Source organism: Thalassophryne amazonica, chromosome 5 (genome assembly GCF_902500255.1).
Source record: "Thalassophryne amazonica chromosome 5, fThaAma1.1, whole genome shotgun sequence".
In the NCBI taxonomy this organism is placed as follows: domain Eukaryota; kingdom Metazoa; phylum Chordata; class Actinopteri; order Batrachoidiformes; family Batrachoididae; genus Thalassophryne; species Thalassophryne amazonica.
In genome coordinates this window covers 56,307,457-56,324,447 of record NC_047107.1, presented here as the reverse complement: position 1 = coordinate 56,324,447, position 16,991 = coordinate 56,307,457, and the positions used below count along the sequence as shown (strand labels likewise).

The 16,991-nt window shown below is 40.7% G+C and overlaps 1 protein-coding gene across 1 annotated transcript in view; it reads left to right on the top strand.

Moving 5' to 3' along the window:
• Nucleotides 1–783: 783 nt before the first annotated feature.
• ank1a (ankyrin 1, erythrocytic a) overlaps nucleotides 784–16,991 on the top strand; it is a 413,130-nt gene continuing 396,922 nt past the window's right edge. The window contains exon 1 of the mRNA XM_034170336.1: nucleotides 784–1,169. Within this exon, the coding sequence (XP_034026227.1) occupies nucleotides 1,044–1,169 (126 nt within the window). The 5' untranslated portion in view covers nucleotides 784–1,043. The remainder of the gene's footprint in view (nucleotides 1,170–16,991) is intronic.

The window sequence follows — 16,991 nt, the reverse complement described above, 5'->3', positions numbered from 1 at the left end:
TATTAGAAAAAGTGGAATGAGGGTAAAAGCCAATGAAGCAGCCCCGTCAGTGCTGATGGTGTCAGTGCTGATGGTGTCAGTGCTGCAGAGTTCGTATGACACGCTTTAATCAGAGACGGATGCGGAGCAGGCTTTTATTACTCATAGCCTCGCAATGCACCATCGTTCCTGAACCGGTACCAATGCTGTCTGCTGCAGCGCCTGAAGAAGAAGAGGAGGAGGAGGAGGAGAGAGAGTCGGCATGTAGAGGCAATCCCCTCCATGCTGGTTGTAGATTCCCTCCGATTTCCTCTGGAATCCTTGTGTCTGTGTGATAACATAATTACCTGTGGTGATGACAGGTTCACCACAGATGGATTTCCATAGCAATGCGCTCCCGATGTGCATGCAGCAGGACGGCTTGGATACTGAGAAATGAAACGCCAGAAAAGGAAACACAATCAATGTAATGTGAGGAGGGAGAGCTGACTTTGATTTAAAGCTACTCGGGCATCTCTGCAGCTGACTGTCAGTTCATCCCTTTGAATCTTTGTTGATGAGGTCGTGAGTCGATGCACTTCCACCGAATATCAAACTAGTGAGAGGATGAGAAAGCAAATATTATGGAGAAGGGAAACAAAAGATGAGAATAGCCCCTTCCTTTTGTCTTTATTTATCTTTGTGTCGTCTGAGTGAAATACAGGAGAAAACAAATGAGAGCAAATCAGGAGAAAAATGAAATGAGGGACATGTACATGAGCGACTGACAGACCTGTGTGTGTGATAGAGAGAGAGAGAGAGAGAGCAGGAGAGTGGTGCTGCAGTAGCATTCCACAGCAGACAGCTGAGGACTGCCTGTGTGTGTTTGTGCGTGTGTGTGAGTGACTGCACTGCTGAAGAGAAGGAGGAGGAGGTAGAGGGTGAGCACGCTTGCAGATTCTGCAGGGCTGTAGAGGAAAGCACAGTAGTGGCAGCGCTAGTGTTGGACCGCATCATTTAGAACTCCCAGCACCGTTGCCCTACAGACCGCCGCCGGAAGATCTGGCCATCGACACACCAACGCCATGGCACAGGCGGCCAAGCATCTTCGCAAGAACAAGGATTTAGAAGCCCAGTTAGAACAGGAACGCAAAGAGAAGGAAGAGGAACAGGTCAAGAAGAGGAGTCGCTCGCGGGATAAAAAGCGCAAGGTACTGGGACTGTTCACAGGTAGGGGTAGGGTGGAGGGCTGTAGGGATAAAGTGGCAAAGGATTTGGGGGCTGGAGAGGGGTGCAGGAAGGCTGAGACACCCCCTCTGTTGTGCTTGTATCTAGTCGGGGTACAGGGGGCACACATGGAAACTCGAGATGTTTCTATTGTGTGTGGACACAGTCTCCCGACACGTATGTATGTCATCTGCATACAAACACGGGGAAACGGTTCCACCACACTGCATGCTCTCCTACTGCTCTTGACAGCTTTCGACCTGCTTTATTGACTGTCCAGTCTGAGTGGTTGATAAGGCAGTACTTTGTCCCTCTTTACATCTGTCTGGTGCTCTAAAATTTCACAAACCATCCACAAGGACATTAAGCCTCTGCAACATTCCTTTTTCTTGTTTTCCTCTCTGCCTCTCCTTTATGTGGTGTTGTCATCTCTGCGGAGGAATACACGCAGGCTTCTGTTTGAGAAGTGTCAGGCAGCTCCGGAACAACTGGCGGGGTTCATTGTAAACAATAAGTCTTCACTACACCAGTCACTGACTGCAGAGACACCATCACGCTGCAGTGTCTACTTTATTCCTCTGATTGCTCACTGCATTTCACTCAAACCCGATAATGAAAATGAGTCATCCACAGTTTATGTTGCTGTGTGTGGGTAACAAATGTGGTCCTCCACTTAAGAGAAGTCCTGCAAACCCGCAATGTCCCAGGCTGGCTGTAAACCAATCACATGGTGATGCAGTATTGTTGTGGGTAGAAATGCTGTGCAGCTCTTTCACTCATCTGACGAGAGCAGGCAGGGTGGGGACATGATTGGTCACTTAGAAAAAGTAAAGTGGTGGTGGGTTTGAGTAAGGTGGCTAGACTGTGACTCAAATACACCAGGGACTGGTGTCTTTCCACAAGGTTTGGATTTTTGGCTGTTTTTGCTGGTGGATCTCACTTTATTCGATCACAGGCACACAGGCTGCCGCTCTCTTCCATTGCTGATATACTCTGACTCTGCAAATTGAGGTGGTTTCTCTGTAACTCTGCTAATAGATTTTGAATAATCTCTTTGAATAGGCTGAAAGAGTACAAGAGGAAAGGTCTCTGCACAGTGGTGGACACAGCTGACTTAAAAGTTAGCTTCAACAACCGCTAATCTTGTAACTGAAAAATGTGATAACACCAAACTGATAAACCGCTAAATGTTTGCCAATAACTTCTAACTTTTTGTAAATGAACTTAGGTTTGGCTTGGTTTTTAGCTCTAAAAACAGACAGAAAGATCAAAAATTTTAATATGTTGTAGTGCAAACATGGATGATTTCAAACAGGTTTGGTATGACAAAATGATGATGAAGACGTACATAAATAATTAAATCAGCAAATGAAATGAAGCAGTAGTTTACATTCACCATATAGGTTTTTCACAGTACCAAATGAATAAGAGATATTAAGGAATGAAGCACATGGAAAATCATTTTAATAACCTACTTATTGTATTCACTCTGGCTTGACATCCTACTCCTCCCATCTTCTTGAAATGATGCTTGTTGCCTTTGAAACAAAGTGTCCCTTTCACTTATAAGATTAGTGCACAAGCCCCAACAGGAGCAGACATGGATGATTTTAGGGTTTGAAAATGTTTTTGAATGTTAAACATTATTCAGAAGAATGTTTGCTGACTTCAAATTGGCTGGACTAAGTTTAGTGGAACCTGCAAACCTAATCTGCTAATAAAAAAGTTAACATCACTAATTTGCCATACTGTGCCCACCACTGTTGAAAAGTAAAGTAGGAATGGGTTTGGGTGAAGTGGCTTGTCTGTGACTCATAGATCTGAGACTGGTGTGTCCCCACAGGATTTCTCTTTGATGGCTGAAATACTTTATTCAGTGACTTGAGGTTCCTTACTAGTCACTCTGCTAAGAGACACTGTATAGTCTTTGGCTGTACTGAAAGAACAAGAATTAAAAGGCTGCTGCAGATGTGCTTCTGCCTTTGTATTATGCATGTGTATGAGTACAGTATGTGCATGTCTGGGAAGACGAGCTTGACAAAGGGATCGCCTTCAGTGATACTAGCATGCAGAATGAAATTTCTGGTGCAGGGATAATAATGTGGTCTAACTTTATCTGAAAGCATATGGTTTCAGAAGATCCCACGTCACTTACGTAACCATGCCGCTTAAAGGAAATAAGCTTTCCGACTGCCCTCCAGATCCTCGCCGTACCTCTCCTTTTTTTAATACTGGCTAAGAGCCATTCCCTGTGTCTGGAGCACATGTTAATCCAGTTTCTCACACTCTTAATTTTAGACCTCCCTGTCTTTTTGGGTGCCCTCTTTGTTCTCTCTCTGACTCATGGAGCTACATATTTCAGTATAACTCAAATTCTTATTCACATTGATGTGGTTAGTTAAAACCACTTGTTTTCAATAGTTTCATCAAATATCTTGAACTGCAGCATCTGAAGTGTCCCCATTCACACGTTTCAAGCAAAATTCACCACATTCTGACAAAACACTTTTTCTTTAAATGGCCTACACGGTTTTTGTTCATGCCTTATTTTTAAACGGCTTGTATTTTTCCAGCAAATGATTTGGTATGTACGTCGGAGCATGCTTTGACATTCATCACTGCAGTACCTGCAGAATGTTTTTATAAAACCCTTTACTTGCAAAGGAAGTTGGTTGTAATAAGTCTGCAAGACAGTCACTGTATCTCTGTTGGCCAAAAACCAGCTTGGGATCGAATCAGGCCTTTTCTCAAGGTCACCTCAGTAGTGTTAATGAGTGTGGGTGTGTGTGAACATGACAAAATCGGCTTGTCTGACATTTCGGCTTGCACTCTGCTTTTTGAAGTTGTACAAAGAATCATGCTTAGCTTGTGATCACGTGTTAATGAGTTATTTAAACTTGTTTTTGGTGACTGGTTTAGTGTTGGATAATTTATGGCTTAATAGTAGAGAAGCTTGAATCTTCGACTGGACTGGGTTGCTTGACGTGAGGACGTTTCGCTTCAAATCACAGAAGCTTCCTCAGCTACAATTCTTGCTCTGGTAGTCTGACTTCTGTCTGGACTTCACTTTAGTGTCTGGACACTAACCACACGTTTGAGGACAAGGAAGTTAAAATCTTAGCCAGAGAGAAGAAATGGTTTTAGAGAGGTGTCAACGAAGCATTCTTTGTAAAACAGTTGAAACCCAGCCTTAACCGCGGAGTGGGTCTCAGACACGCTTTGTCCCCTGTTTACAATGTGGTACTCGGGTCAAAGCAGTTTCAGTCTTTTGTTCATGGTAATGAGTCATTCACATCATCAGGAGAGAGTCGTCAAGGGAGCCATCAGGGGAGGCTTCCGTCCTGTCATTAGGAGAGTGCTAACTAGAGCACAGTAGGTGCTAATTAGAGCTATTGTTTAGTCACTAGCCTGTAGCAGTCAGCCTCTCGGTAGGTGGGTTCTGGTTAGGTTAAAAAACTCCAGCTTTTGTTGGCTTCTGGTTTATTCTTCTCTACAAGAGTCAAGACAGAAGTCAGACTACCAGAGCAAGAATTGTAGCTGAGGAAGCTTCTGTGATTTGAAGCGAAACGTCCTCACGTTAAGCAACCCAGTCCAGTCGAAGATTCAAGCTTCTCTACTATGGAAACCACCTGGACAACTGAGAGCCTACACAGAAACATTACGGCTTAATATCAAGAACAACATGCGGCGGAAAAGACCAGCTTGGCCACGAGCTACTATGCTGTTAAATTGTCCTTCTGAAGGTTATTTGAGTGGCTTATATTCAAGGAGCCTTTATCATCTTTCCAGTCCTCTTTTGGCTAATGACATGTTGATTCCACCAGTATATGAATCTGTGTTCACTGAATAATGGTTGGTGATAAAACAATTTGTCATCAAGGGGCAAAAGTGCCATTTTAATTAGTTTTGTCACATAATGGTAATACAGAGAAGGAGTCACTTGCTGAGCAGTGGATAATGTTATCCTCAAATTGGTTTTATTGATGAGTTTGCATTTCTTGAAAAAATGATCGTTGTGGGGATGTGAACCCTCCTATCTTAGTCAGCAACTTTTTTCATCTGTTTTCTTCACACTTTTGCATTAACATCAAAAACTCTTGAAGTGGCAATAGTCAATGTGAAACATATATCTATATCTATACACACTGTATAAAATGTGTGTGTGTGTGTGTGTGTGTGCTCGCATGTTCCATATGTCTAGCAGTAATATTGTACAAGGTTGACACATTTTGTCATAGTTATGGCCCGTGATTAACAGACCTAGACACTGGCAGTTTCATGAGTTGGTGTCTACATTCTGAAATCAGCTATCACATACTTTGAAATGTTTTCAGAATGTAGCAAGCACTTGTACCAAAGCAGCATTTGCCAGTGGGAGATATTCTTCTCTCAGAACACTCTTGTTAGCTAAAGCAACATGTAATTACAAAATATTAACGGCTTTAAGTAATGGGTTTTGTGAACTGGTTGTAGGCGACTAATCTTTTTTTAAATTTATATTTATTTATTTTTTGCCTGTACTCTTTAACACCAAATAGAGTTTAGATACACAGGGTTTTTTTTTTCTAAACCAGGTAACAGGGTCAATGCACCCCCTCTACTCTCTCCATGCACCCGCTTACAGAAATGCTGATTAAGCTACAAGTGCCATTAGAGATGTTGAAAGCAATCAATTTATGTGATAACTGGGATCCTTAATGATTGAAACACAATTCAAACATTTAAAAATGTATTTTTTAAAATAACGTCACCTCTGTTTTGTTTTGTTCTCCTCACTGCCGGTCAGCAAGTTGCTTCTGTGCCTGTTTCCTGCTGTCTGCAGGAAGAGGAGTCAGTGAGCTCTGTGTGTGCGCATAGAATGAAGCAGGACTATACAGTGGCAGCCTGCATCACTCCTTCTGGAATGTTTGGAAAAATGAATGAAATTTGTTTGCTTACTGTTTTGTTTTTTCCAAAGTATGAACATAAAAGCAAAATCACACAGATACATATTTCAGTTAAATCACTATATCGGACATGTTTTGCATATGCGTTTAGACGGACAACGTGACCAACTTATTACAAAGGTGATGTTTTATATGAATTGGTGTAAGATTTCATGGAAGAGATGTTTGCCAAATTGAGATGCTGCCTGTGATGATTTTTAATCTGTACAGAGTGATGCTTTGTGACATGTTGTAATTTAAGCAAAAATTTAACTTTAAATGGACAATGTTGAAGATGGTCTGGTGGCTTGTCGCTGGACAACTCAAAATAACAAAAACAAAAAAAACAAAATGTGCTGCAGAGTAAATTCATCCAACACTAATGACAAGAGCTGTAATTCAATTAAAACCATTTGATGAAAAATGAAAGTTTAGATTTACTCTCTCATAGTGTTAAAGTGCCTGACACAGCTCTGCTGCTCACAGTTTAAAGATACTGTATGTAGATTTTTGAACAATGCAGCAAATGCTATATCCATCAAATGTGTTTTTAACATTTTAAACATTATTTATGACTAATATATAACATCAAATGACACTATATTGTTTACTTGCCTCTGCTGCTCTCCCAAGATTTGATATAGCTTTAGTACAAAGTCAGCTGACTTGGAGAATAAGCTTTCTCGTGACCAAATAACCTTTCACCTGCAGGAGCTTTTGACAGGAAAACACACTTATACAACATTAAAAATAACCCTGATACCTGTCAGTTGTTTTAATGCCATTTAATTATTATTCCAGGGTCATTCACATGTTCAGTAGTGCAGGTCTGGATGTCGGCACATTTACACCTGAATTTAGCACTTGTCATTTTCATACAGTCGTGTTCAGAATAATAGTAGTGCTATGTGACTAAAAAGATTAATCCAGGTTTTGAGTATATTTCTTATTGTTACATGGGAAACAAGGTACCAGTAGATTCAGTAGATTCTCACAGTCTGGAGTTACAGACTGTCTTTGATCATCCTGGAGCTGATCAATGGGTGACCCTTTGCCATTCTGGTTATTCTTCTATCCATTTCTTCCATGCGTCTCTGGTGTTTTTGTCCATTTTAAAGCACTGGAGATCATTGTAGATGAACAGCCTATAATTTTTTGCACCTGCGTATAAGTTTTCCCCTCTCCAATCAACTTTTTAATCAAACTACGCTGTTCTTCTGAACAATGTCTTGAACGTCCCATTTTCCTCAGGCTTTCAAAGAGAAAAGCATGTTCAACAGGTGCTGGCTTCATCCTTACATAGGGGACACCTGATTCACACCTGTTTGTTCCACAAAATTGACGAACTCACTACTATTATTGTGAACACCCCCTTTTCTACTTTTTTTTTTTACTAATAGCCCGATTTCATAGCCTTAAGAGTGTGCATATCATGAATGCTTGGTCTTGTTGGATTTGTGAGAATCTACTGAATCTACTGGTACCTTGTTTCCCATGTAACAATAAGAAATATACTCAGAACCTGGATTAATGTTTTTAGTCACATAGCACTACTATTATTCTGAAGACTACTGTATATTTCATTTGAGTGTAGTCTGTGTTTATATGTTGGTGCAATATTGATGACATAAAAACAGCATGTATAACTCTCGACATTGGTGCCATGAGAACAGCATGTATAAATCTTGACATTTACAGACCATGATTTTCTTTAAATAACAAAAGAAAAAGTCAGTATTTTGGACAAAAACATGATCTTTGGTGACAAAGTATACAGAAAACTTACTGCCATGTCCAGATAAACTTTTTGTCATATTTCTATTAATAAATTGGCGACAGGGCGGTACAGTAGCTTTGGTTCCCTTGGGGCTTCCTCCCACTTCCAAAAACATTCAGGTTAGGTGACCTGGAAACTTTAAATTGGTCATAGGTGTACGTGTGAGTGGGTTTGTTTGCCTGTATATGGCCCCATAATAGACGGGTATCCGGTCCAGGCTCTCCCCCTAAAACAGCTGGGTTAGGCTTCACCCCCCAACCCCTGTGACCCTTCATTGGAGTAATTGGTGATAGGAAATGAATGAATGAATCTGCAACAATATGTTACAGGGACTGTGTTAAACCACTTTTTGGATCTACAACATTTTAGCTGTAGTTTCCATTTTCCCTCAGGATGAGTCATCACTCACAGCCAATCTTAGAAGCCAAGATTATATGATACGGCGATACCAGTGTGTCTCTCTTTACAACTGACTCTAGCATGTGTCAGTCTGGGATTCTCAGTAAAACATGCCAATAAATGCTCAGAAAATTGAAAGGAACTTTCCCACCTACCTCAAAACACTTTCATTTTAGTTTCCTCTTCCACACAAAGACAACTGTCATGGAAAAACATGCATGGAGAGATTATTTTTTTTCAGGATCGGTGAACAGAAATGTGCAGTTTTTCAGTATGTAAGTCACACCAGAGTATAGGTTGCAGGACCTCCCAAACTACTTAAAATGAAGTACCTTATACTCCAGAAAATACAAAAATACAAAAAAATATTGTAATAACTTGATCTTAGCCCCAGTGGATAGGTCATGTAATGACCAGTGCCATTATTTGTCTAAAATATTTGGCAAATCATGAGTCTTACTATTGAATAATTAAATTTACTGTTAAAAAATATTGAGGGATAGACATTTGGTTAAAGAAGAGTTGACAACATTTTAAAGTGAATTTGGACACAGATTTAGCACCATTACCTATGTAAATCTACAGAGGAAGGCAGAAATCACTTGAGCATTCCTTCTGTGTAAACAAGAGCTCTCAAAAAGTAATGGATGGACTTTAACAAAATTTTGTGTAATGAGATGGTCTTCGTAGTTTATATAATTATGGCAATCTGGATTTGGCTCACGTTTTTGTACAAACTCACTTTATTGACATCTCAAACACCACAACCCTCTATCAACCAACACATACACACGTCTTTGTTGGTGTTCAAAGACAAGTGATACAGGAGACAGCTAACGTTCTTAGCAGGGTCTGAGTTAAAACTATCCCGAGATATGCAAGGCTTGAATGGGGGCAGTAGTTACTGTGTTGGCCACTATCATTCTGGTGGTGGAGGAATATGCTCAATGTTTACCTTTTTGGGTTTAGGTGTGTGTTACATTACATCCATGTTAATTTCTAACATTTTAAGATGTATTGATGACAAAATCTGAACACATAGGGAATTAAAATAACATGACTGACCTATGTAACAGTAATCCAAAGAATGAACTGTGACAGTAGGTTACTATTAGTGGTGGTGCTGGTACTTGTTTACAAAACAGACTGATCAATATCAGTCAGATCAGGATGCACTATGTTCTTGCTGTATATTGTCTGGCTCTTTGAAGTGTTGTCTGCAGATTTCTAAAGCAACTGATCAGACATGTTGACGGCAAGTCTCGCTTTGCAATGGTTCATGAAACAGAGCTGTGTTGCTTATGTGGTAGCCAGTATAAAGATGAAACCACTATTTATGATCTCAGTCCTAATATACGCAAAGAGAGCTGTGGCACTGAATCAGCATTCCATCAGCTTTTCCTCCTCTAGCTTTGCTTGCTTTAACAGGAAACTGAGCCGTCACTGAGCTGAATGTTTTGGTGTCTGAGAGATTAATGCTGCATAGTTGTGTGTGTGCGTGTATGCTTGCGTGTGTATGTGTATGTGCAGGTTTGGTGCAATGGATTAGTTGGGCTGCTGCAGTGACAAAGCCCAACACTGCCATCTCTAGCATCCGCCTGCTTACCTACACTCTCATTGTGGGGTATTGGTGGAGAGATAAATTTCAAATTTGTCATGATTTATATGCAAGCATTTGCAGATGTTAAGCATTTTTTAGCTTCTGAGTATGAAAACATGGAAGGTCATTATTCCACTCTTTCAGTACAAGAAATATATTCTCGAATTTAGACCAATCGTCTACAGTGCAAGCACCTTGTAGTGACAGGACAATATGAACATGCCAGCTATGCATAAGCTATTAAATGTAGTGTTCTTGTATTTAGATGACACTGTATTCCAATATAAATATAGCCCTAACTGTTCCCTGTGTAGGGAGTAAGGAAATAGAGGAATCCCCAGTATCATCAACTGTTCAGTGTGTAGAGAGTAAGGAAACATCAGAGGAATTCCCCGTCATATCATGCGGAAACCCTGACAACAAAAACTAATATGGTGTTGTGAAAGTGTAGGAACACGGACCCACAACAGGGGGCGCAATGAATGGACAATGGAGGAAGTAAAAAACAAGATTTACTACTGAAACAAGCACGAGTAGTATAACAAACACAATGTTTAGGGTCGAATCCGCTGGTGTCGTGTGGGCAGGCTCGAAGATAGGAGACGTCCGTCTCAGTCGAACCGGAACCACCCAGATCTCCACTGCCACCGAACCCCGGAAATACTGGAACCGCCAAGTCCCGAATTCCCAGGTGGCCACTGCCTCCGCTCGTCGGATCCGGTACTGCTGGCAGGAGAGAGCAAGAACACACAGGAGTGGATGAACGCACCCAGTACAGAGAGGGGAGAAGCTGCCTCCACCTCTTGGCAAAGTTCAGCAGGAAGGTGAGTACTTATCCAAAGAAGGAGGGTCTCAGTAGTCACCAGTCCTGAAAGGTTTAACAAGTTTATCAATCACAGAATATGCTGCAGAGAATGTTACCTTGGTCTTAGGCGATATCTCGGCACTGAGGTGGAGACGCCATCCTCCTGATATACCTCGGTGCTGAGTAGAAACAGCTGTGTTTGGTGATGGGTGACAGCTGTCACCCAGATTACTCCCATGATGCGGTAGCGCCCTCTGGTGCCTGGAGCCCGCACTCCAGGCAGGGCGCCCTCTGGTGGTGGTGGGCCAGCAGTACCTCCTCTTCAGCGGCCCACACAACATATGGTTGTTCTTGGTGATGAGTTGTGTGGGTGAAGACTGAAAATGTGCCCAGTTTGTGACACAAAACATTACATACCGTACTAACATCTTGGCAAAATGTAGGTAATTTGTAATTTTTATTTGGATAAAAGAGGGAATTCTTAGGGAAATGGTTAAACTCTCTTGGTCTTCTCCCTCTGTCCAAAAACCAATGTCTTTTCCCTACAGTTGAAATCTACTGTAAAGGCACCTTGACACGTGCACGAATTTGAACGCCGCACTGTCATGCAATTTGTTGTGCCAGTGCTTAAGCCTGGTTGATGCCACGCTATACAAAATAAAGCCAATGACACATTTGCTCTCAAAATTTGGCCAATGAAATCATCCTTTCATCGCTCCCAGAATCACGAGAAATTATCTACAGCTCCAGGTTGTCTCATGCGCAAAGGTAATTATTTATAATATTTACAGGATCCTCGCCAGCGCAGATGAGCATAGAGGGCCCCCATCCTGTTATTTGGATCCCCTAAACTGTAATTTGGGCCCCTATTAAGCTGCGATTTAACCAGCACAGGGGGGCTTGTCTTCTCCCCCCCCTTTTTAAAGGATATGTCGCACGTTATTTAATGTCCCAGTTAGCAACACAAAGTGGCCCTCAAAATGCAGGAAATAGTGTTTCAAAGGGTTATAAATGTCAGTGTTCTGGGGAGGGATGCCCCCCTGGACCCTCCTACAATACTCGCACCTGCAACGCTTGCTGCTACGTTCCCCCCTATGCTGTGAAAACATCCTGGTGAGAACCCTGATATATTGTAATGGATTGGTTAAAAAAAGAACCACACGCACGCCGTGTTGTGGGGGGAGCTAACACTCTGGGACACTACGTGTACTTGGCAAGTTCACATTCGTGTCACCACCACCTTGAAAGTGATTGTCTGCTGACTGTTGTCGTGCTAATAGCTGCGAATGGCCAAACATTTTTATGTGCCAAGCGAACGGTGTAGATGTTCGTGTGTGTTAACTGGAATTTGGCCGACACCTGCCATGAGAGGGATTGAATGAGCTCTCACAGGGCAAACTCTTCTTTCAGCCGCTCGTGTGCGCAAATAGTTGTAGCAACAAGTGTACGAGGCATTGGCGGCAGCTCCGATTTTACACGTATCGCATACGATTCCTGCTTCATGTACAATTCATGCGCATTTCAACCACATTCGTACTATGTGTGAAGGGGCCCTGATTTCATGTTCAGATGCCCTGCGTGCAACGACATGCAGTTACACACAATGTTTTCGAATAGCTTCCACAATGTTCACTCGTTTATGCAAGCGGCACAAAATTAATGCATGCCAGAAATTTTGAACATTTCAAAATTTTCTTTGCACACTGGCATGCAGCCACACACAGTTCACACACAGTTTACAACAGTTTGCGACAAGTTTACTCATTGGCACATAATCTTGCGTGCCGGTGCAGAGATGAAATTTGTGCACGTGCACCATGCTGCCCCATGCCACATGGTTCTTACAACAGTGTCATTGTTGGATAAACTTAAAGGATGATAAAAGCTGTACAAATTGTGTTTTTTGCTGTGAGTTGTGTGTCCTTTCATATCTCACAGGGTGTGTTGTAGGCACGTCATGAACTAACAAGCCATGCAGACAACTGCAGTGCCTCCCTTTCTGCTAATTTTTCAACTTCACGTCAGATGTCTGATAGAATTGAGAAGTCCAGGAGAGCAAAGGTCTATGCAGATAACCATCTTTCAATATCTCATCTTATTCCTGAGATATGGTCATTTATGGATTTTAGATGATGACCTTTGATTTGACCATGACCTTCGACCTATGATACATGGCATAGGTCAAAGATGTGCAGTCAGATCAGGTTGCATTTTGAAGATATCACTTTGAACAGACATACATAGATAGATTTAACCATTTCAAAAGCCTCGTTCTGCTTCACAGTGAAGCAAAAAAGAAGACGTCCACAGAGCTATTCCCAATCAAAATGTCCTTAAGGACTTTGAACCCCACACTGCTCCAAGCACTCCAGTACAAGCTGATGGCCATGATGTTTATCTGGATGGTGAATGTAAGTTGTTGAATGTAAAAATGCTTAGTGGGTCTGAGAAAACTACCAGATAACACTATGTGCAGTGCATTTACCACAAACTTGAGTTCCCAGTTGGCATTGCTCAACTTGAACATGATATTTATCTTAGTGTTGCTATAGTCAAAAAAAGAAAAGTATAGTTTTTATATGAGAAGAGTCAGCTGATTGCACGTATATTTGATTGGATTCAATGGGCCTCATTAACAAAGAGTTGGTACACACAATCCTGTACTTAACCCGTGTACAAACATATGACCCACAAATCTGGAATTCATCAGTATGTTCATGCCTTTGTTTGTACTCTGTGAACAAATTTAGAACTTCCCCAGACTATCAGTATGCCGGTTGTGTCAGAAAATCTAAAAACACACCCTTTTAACTAAACGCATAGTATATTAAGAGCCAGTATTTAGAAGAGTCAGGCAGGTGGTGATTTATGACCCCTTCAGATTTGTCCCAATTTTTTATGGGTAGATATATGTTAGAAACGAACAAAAATCATTTAAGAGGGTTTTTTTTTTAGGGGGTCCTGGAAATTTGAGATCAAAATGGCAAAATCATAAAATTTAGGTTTTCAAATGCTCATATTTCCGTGCGCAGAGTGAGCCAAATTGATTTCCATTTGTGTTAGTCTATCAGGTATGGATTCTCCAAAAACGTGAAGATTTTAACAGCTGACTCAGTGCACAGCCAATAGGTGGCGCTGCAAATAGCTATTTTTTTGTAATTGTGCACATTTTCACAGAGGCGGTGTGGCCTGCGCCCTTCGTCAGCCAAGGTCTTTTATGCACGTAATGATAAATTAGGACCTCGTACTTTGATTTTGATGAAAAGTTTGGTGGCTGACTTTGGACGCACAAGTATAGGGGCGTTTTTTGCCGGCAAAATGCAAAAGTAACACTTTTTCACACAGTGATTTCCTCATGTGCCCTAAGTCAAAAGTGATGAAATATGGTTCATGTTGTCACTCAGTATCTCTAGTTTCAGTGGTAAAGAGAGTTGTCTGTCTAGTTTTGGTATTGACACTTTTTGCACGAGTTTTATTGGACCACTTCACGAAGAAGCCCAATATGGTAAATTGACAACTTCCTCCTATTTTCATGAAACTTGCAGAATTTGGCAAAATACACACTTTCAAATAACCATATATTTCATGAACCATTTATCCTATTCTCATCAAATTTTTGTACATTTTTCATAAGAACCAAACCTTGTGTTGATTTTTGCAATTTAGTTCCTATTTGGCCACCAGATGGAGGCCTACAGCCAAAATGGGTTGCCACACTGCACTCAAACGTACAGAGGTCCCTGTACCCTGTTATGGGAGCAAATTCTGCAAGTTTCATGAAAATCTGAGGAATTTGGCCTCCAAACCATATTCAGTAGGTTTTTTTAATATTTTTTAAATTTGGACCTTGAGATGACCTTTGGAGTTTGGCCATGCCCACTTTTCTAGAGGAAATGGACTTGATAAATGAGACTATGGTAACCCCTTGGAGTGAAAAATTGCATTTATTCACAGGCAGACAGACAGACAGAGAAAATGATTATTTTGTTTGGGCACTGGTTTATGATTGTGTTTTATGTAAAAGTTGAGGAAATATGACCAGGGGGTGGCGAATCTTCATTAGGGTCCCTTTATTCAAAGAGTAGCGTCAGCTGAGAAATAGTGCCATTTTGAGGTCAATTGTGCTGAACTACTAAATGAACCTTTTATGTTTTCAATGTTTTTTGTTTTGTTTTTCTTTTTTTCTCAGTTAACCGCATACAGCACAGCCAGGTACTACAAAAATAAATAGAAAAATAGTTTAGCTATCAAATTTACATAAATTTACAATTTCTGATGATTTTTTAAATTAATTTAAAGCCTGATTTATGCTTCTGCACAGCTGTAACTCAGTGTCATACAATGACGTGCGTGACAGTTTTAAAGTTCTCTGTTGCTGGATTATGCTTTGACCCTCAACAAGCTTTTCTTTCTAGTCAACTTCCAAATCAAAGGTATTGTGTACAGTTGCCTGTTTTTCCGACCCTGTGTAAATGTGCAGACTTTTCTGATCCATTTATAATCAGTGTGCGCACTGCAAAAACTATTCAAATAGGAGGGAAGAGTGAAAGCAGAAAACTGTCAAATCAGAGCCTTTTGCACAGACTGTCCGGACTGTGGGTCCGAACACAGTTTGAAAAAAATAAACTGTCGGGCTTTTAATCACGGAAATGATTCCATTCCCACTTTACTTGAATCGGCGAGTGTCAGAGCGCTAAACTTTAATTTTGTACCTCTATTACTCTGCACGTCCAGACTGTTCTGTCTGGTTACATGTGAAGGGTTTTTCATGGAAATATATTGCGATCGGACGGGACATTTTATCTGATGTGAGCGAAAATCCATTATACAAAATCTGTTATATACGGTGTTTATTACATGGAACACCATACAAAAACATCTGGTTTATGCAATGACGGTTTAGGTGAGTTTTGCTGTACATGGGACTGAACACTAAATTTACCTCTCAAAACTTTGACGATGAAGTCGCTTACATCCCACACGTCTGACTTTATTTTCCCAAATTTTTCTTCTGTTCGGATCTGAAAGGAATCTGTACATCTTGAACCCTTTGTTGTGTCTATTTGTGCATCCAAATGCACAACAACCCGGCATTGTCAGCAAATACATAAATAAAATAGCTGGATTTACATGCAGATAGATTAACACTGAACGCTACTTTGGCCCCAACATGGCATCACGAGTCACGTGACTGTTTTTTCCTGGCTCGTCATGTCGCTACTCCCTGAATAAAGGGACTCCAATCTTCATAACATGTAAATACGTGTGGGTGATATGGTAAAAAAGGATCAATATATTTTTTCATATTGTTCGATGTTCAGCATGATATACAATTTTAATAATGTTTTCAATGTGAAGAGTATCCTGATAATGCCTGAAACTACAGGGTTCATTAGTTAAACCTGCCTGTTGATCTGTTTTATTTAATGTATTATCACTTTGCATATAAGGTTAGAAAGTGGGTGGTGGCCAAGTGGTTAGTGCGCTTGGGATCACTACCAAGCTTTGGCGGACACCGTAGGACCAGGAAGGGCATAAGTCCCTTTTCTCTTGTTTATAAATTAATAAAATATCAAATAATGAGGACCTATTTTAGGTGTTATATAAAACAAATAATGAGTGTTTATTCATTTGTGCAATGGTAAGAATATTTCATGCAGTGAAATCTCACCTCATGAAAAATTCTTACCATTGCACTCATAAACATTCATTATTTGTATACCACATGATCCATGTGTGGCTGCAGTTCTGTGGAACCCCCCTCACACAGATGACTGTCAAAGTAAGTCAAGCTCCTAGCTTTAAGTGATGCAGAGAGCTGCAACAAGGAAGACTGAAGATATTTCACAAACCCGACCCTCTTCTTAGTATTAGACTTTCTTTATTGTCATTCATATTATACTCATATTGAGGACATCAGATGTTGTAACTGGCCTGAAAAAATGGTGCAAACAGCACTTCTATATATAGATAAAACAATAAAAATAAAAGATAAAATAAGCAGTAAAATAGCAGCATATTGCACATTGATAATATACTGCACATCAGTATATTGTACAGCAGTAGTTTTGTAGTAGTAGTCCAGTGTACTCCACTCTAACCGCCAATAGCATATATCTATATTAGAATAACCAACTGGCCTCTGTGTAAGTGTGTGCACATGCATGTGTTGTGTGTATGGCTACGATTACACTGAAACCGGGGAGAGATGACATTTGCCGTTTAATATACTTATGTATTTTGGGTCAAGGATGAACACTGCAAAAACGGAAAGTTGATATGACTAATATTTTTAGAAAA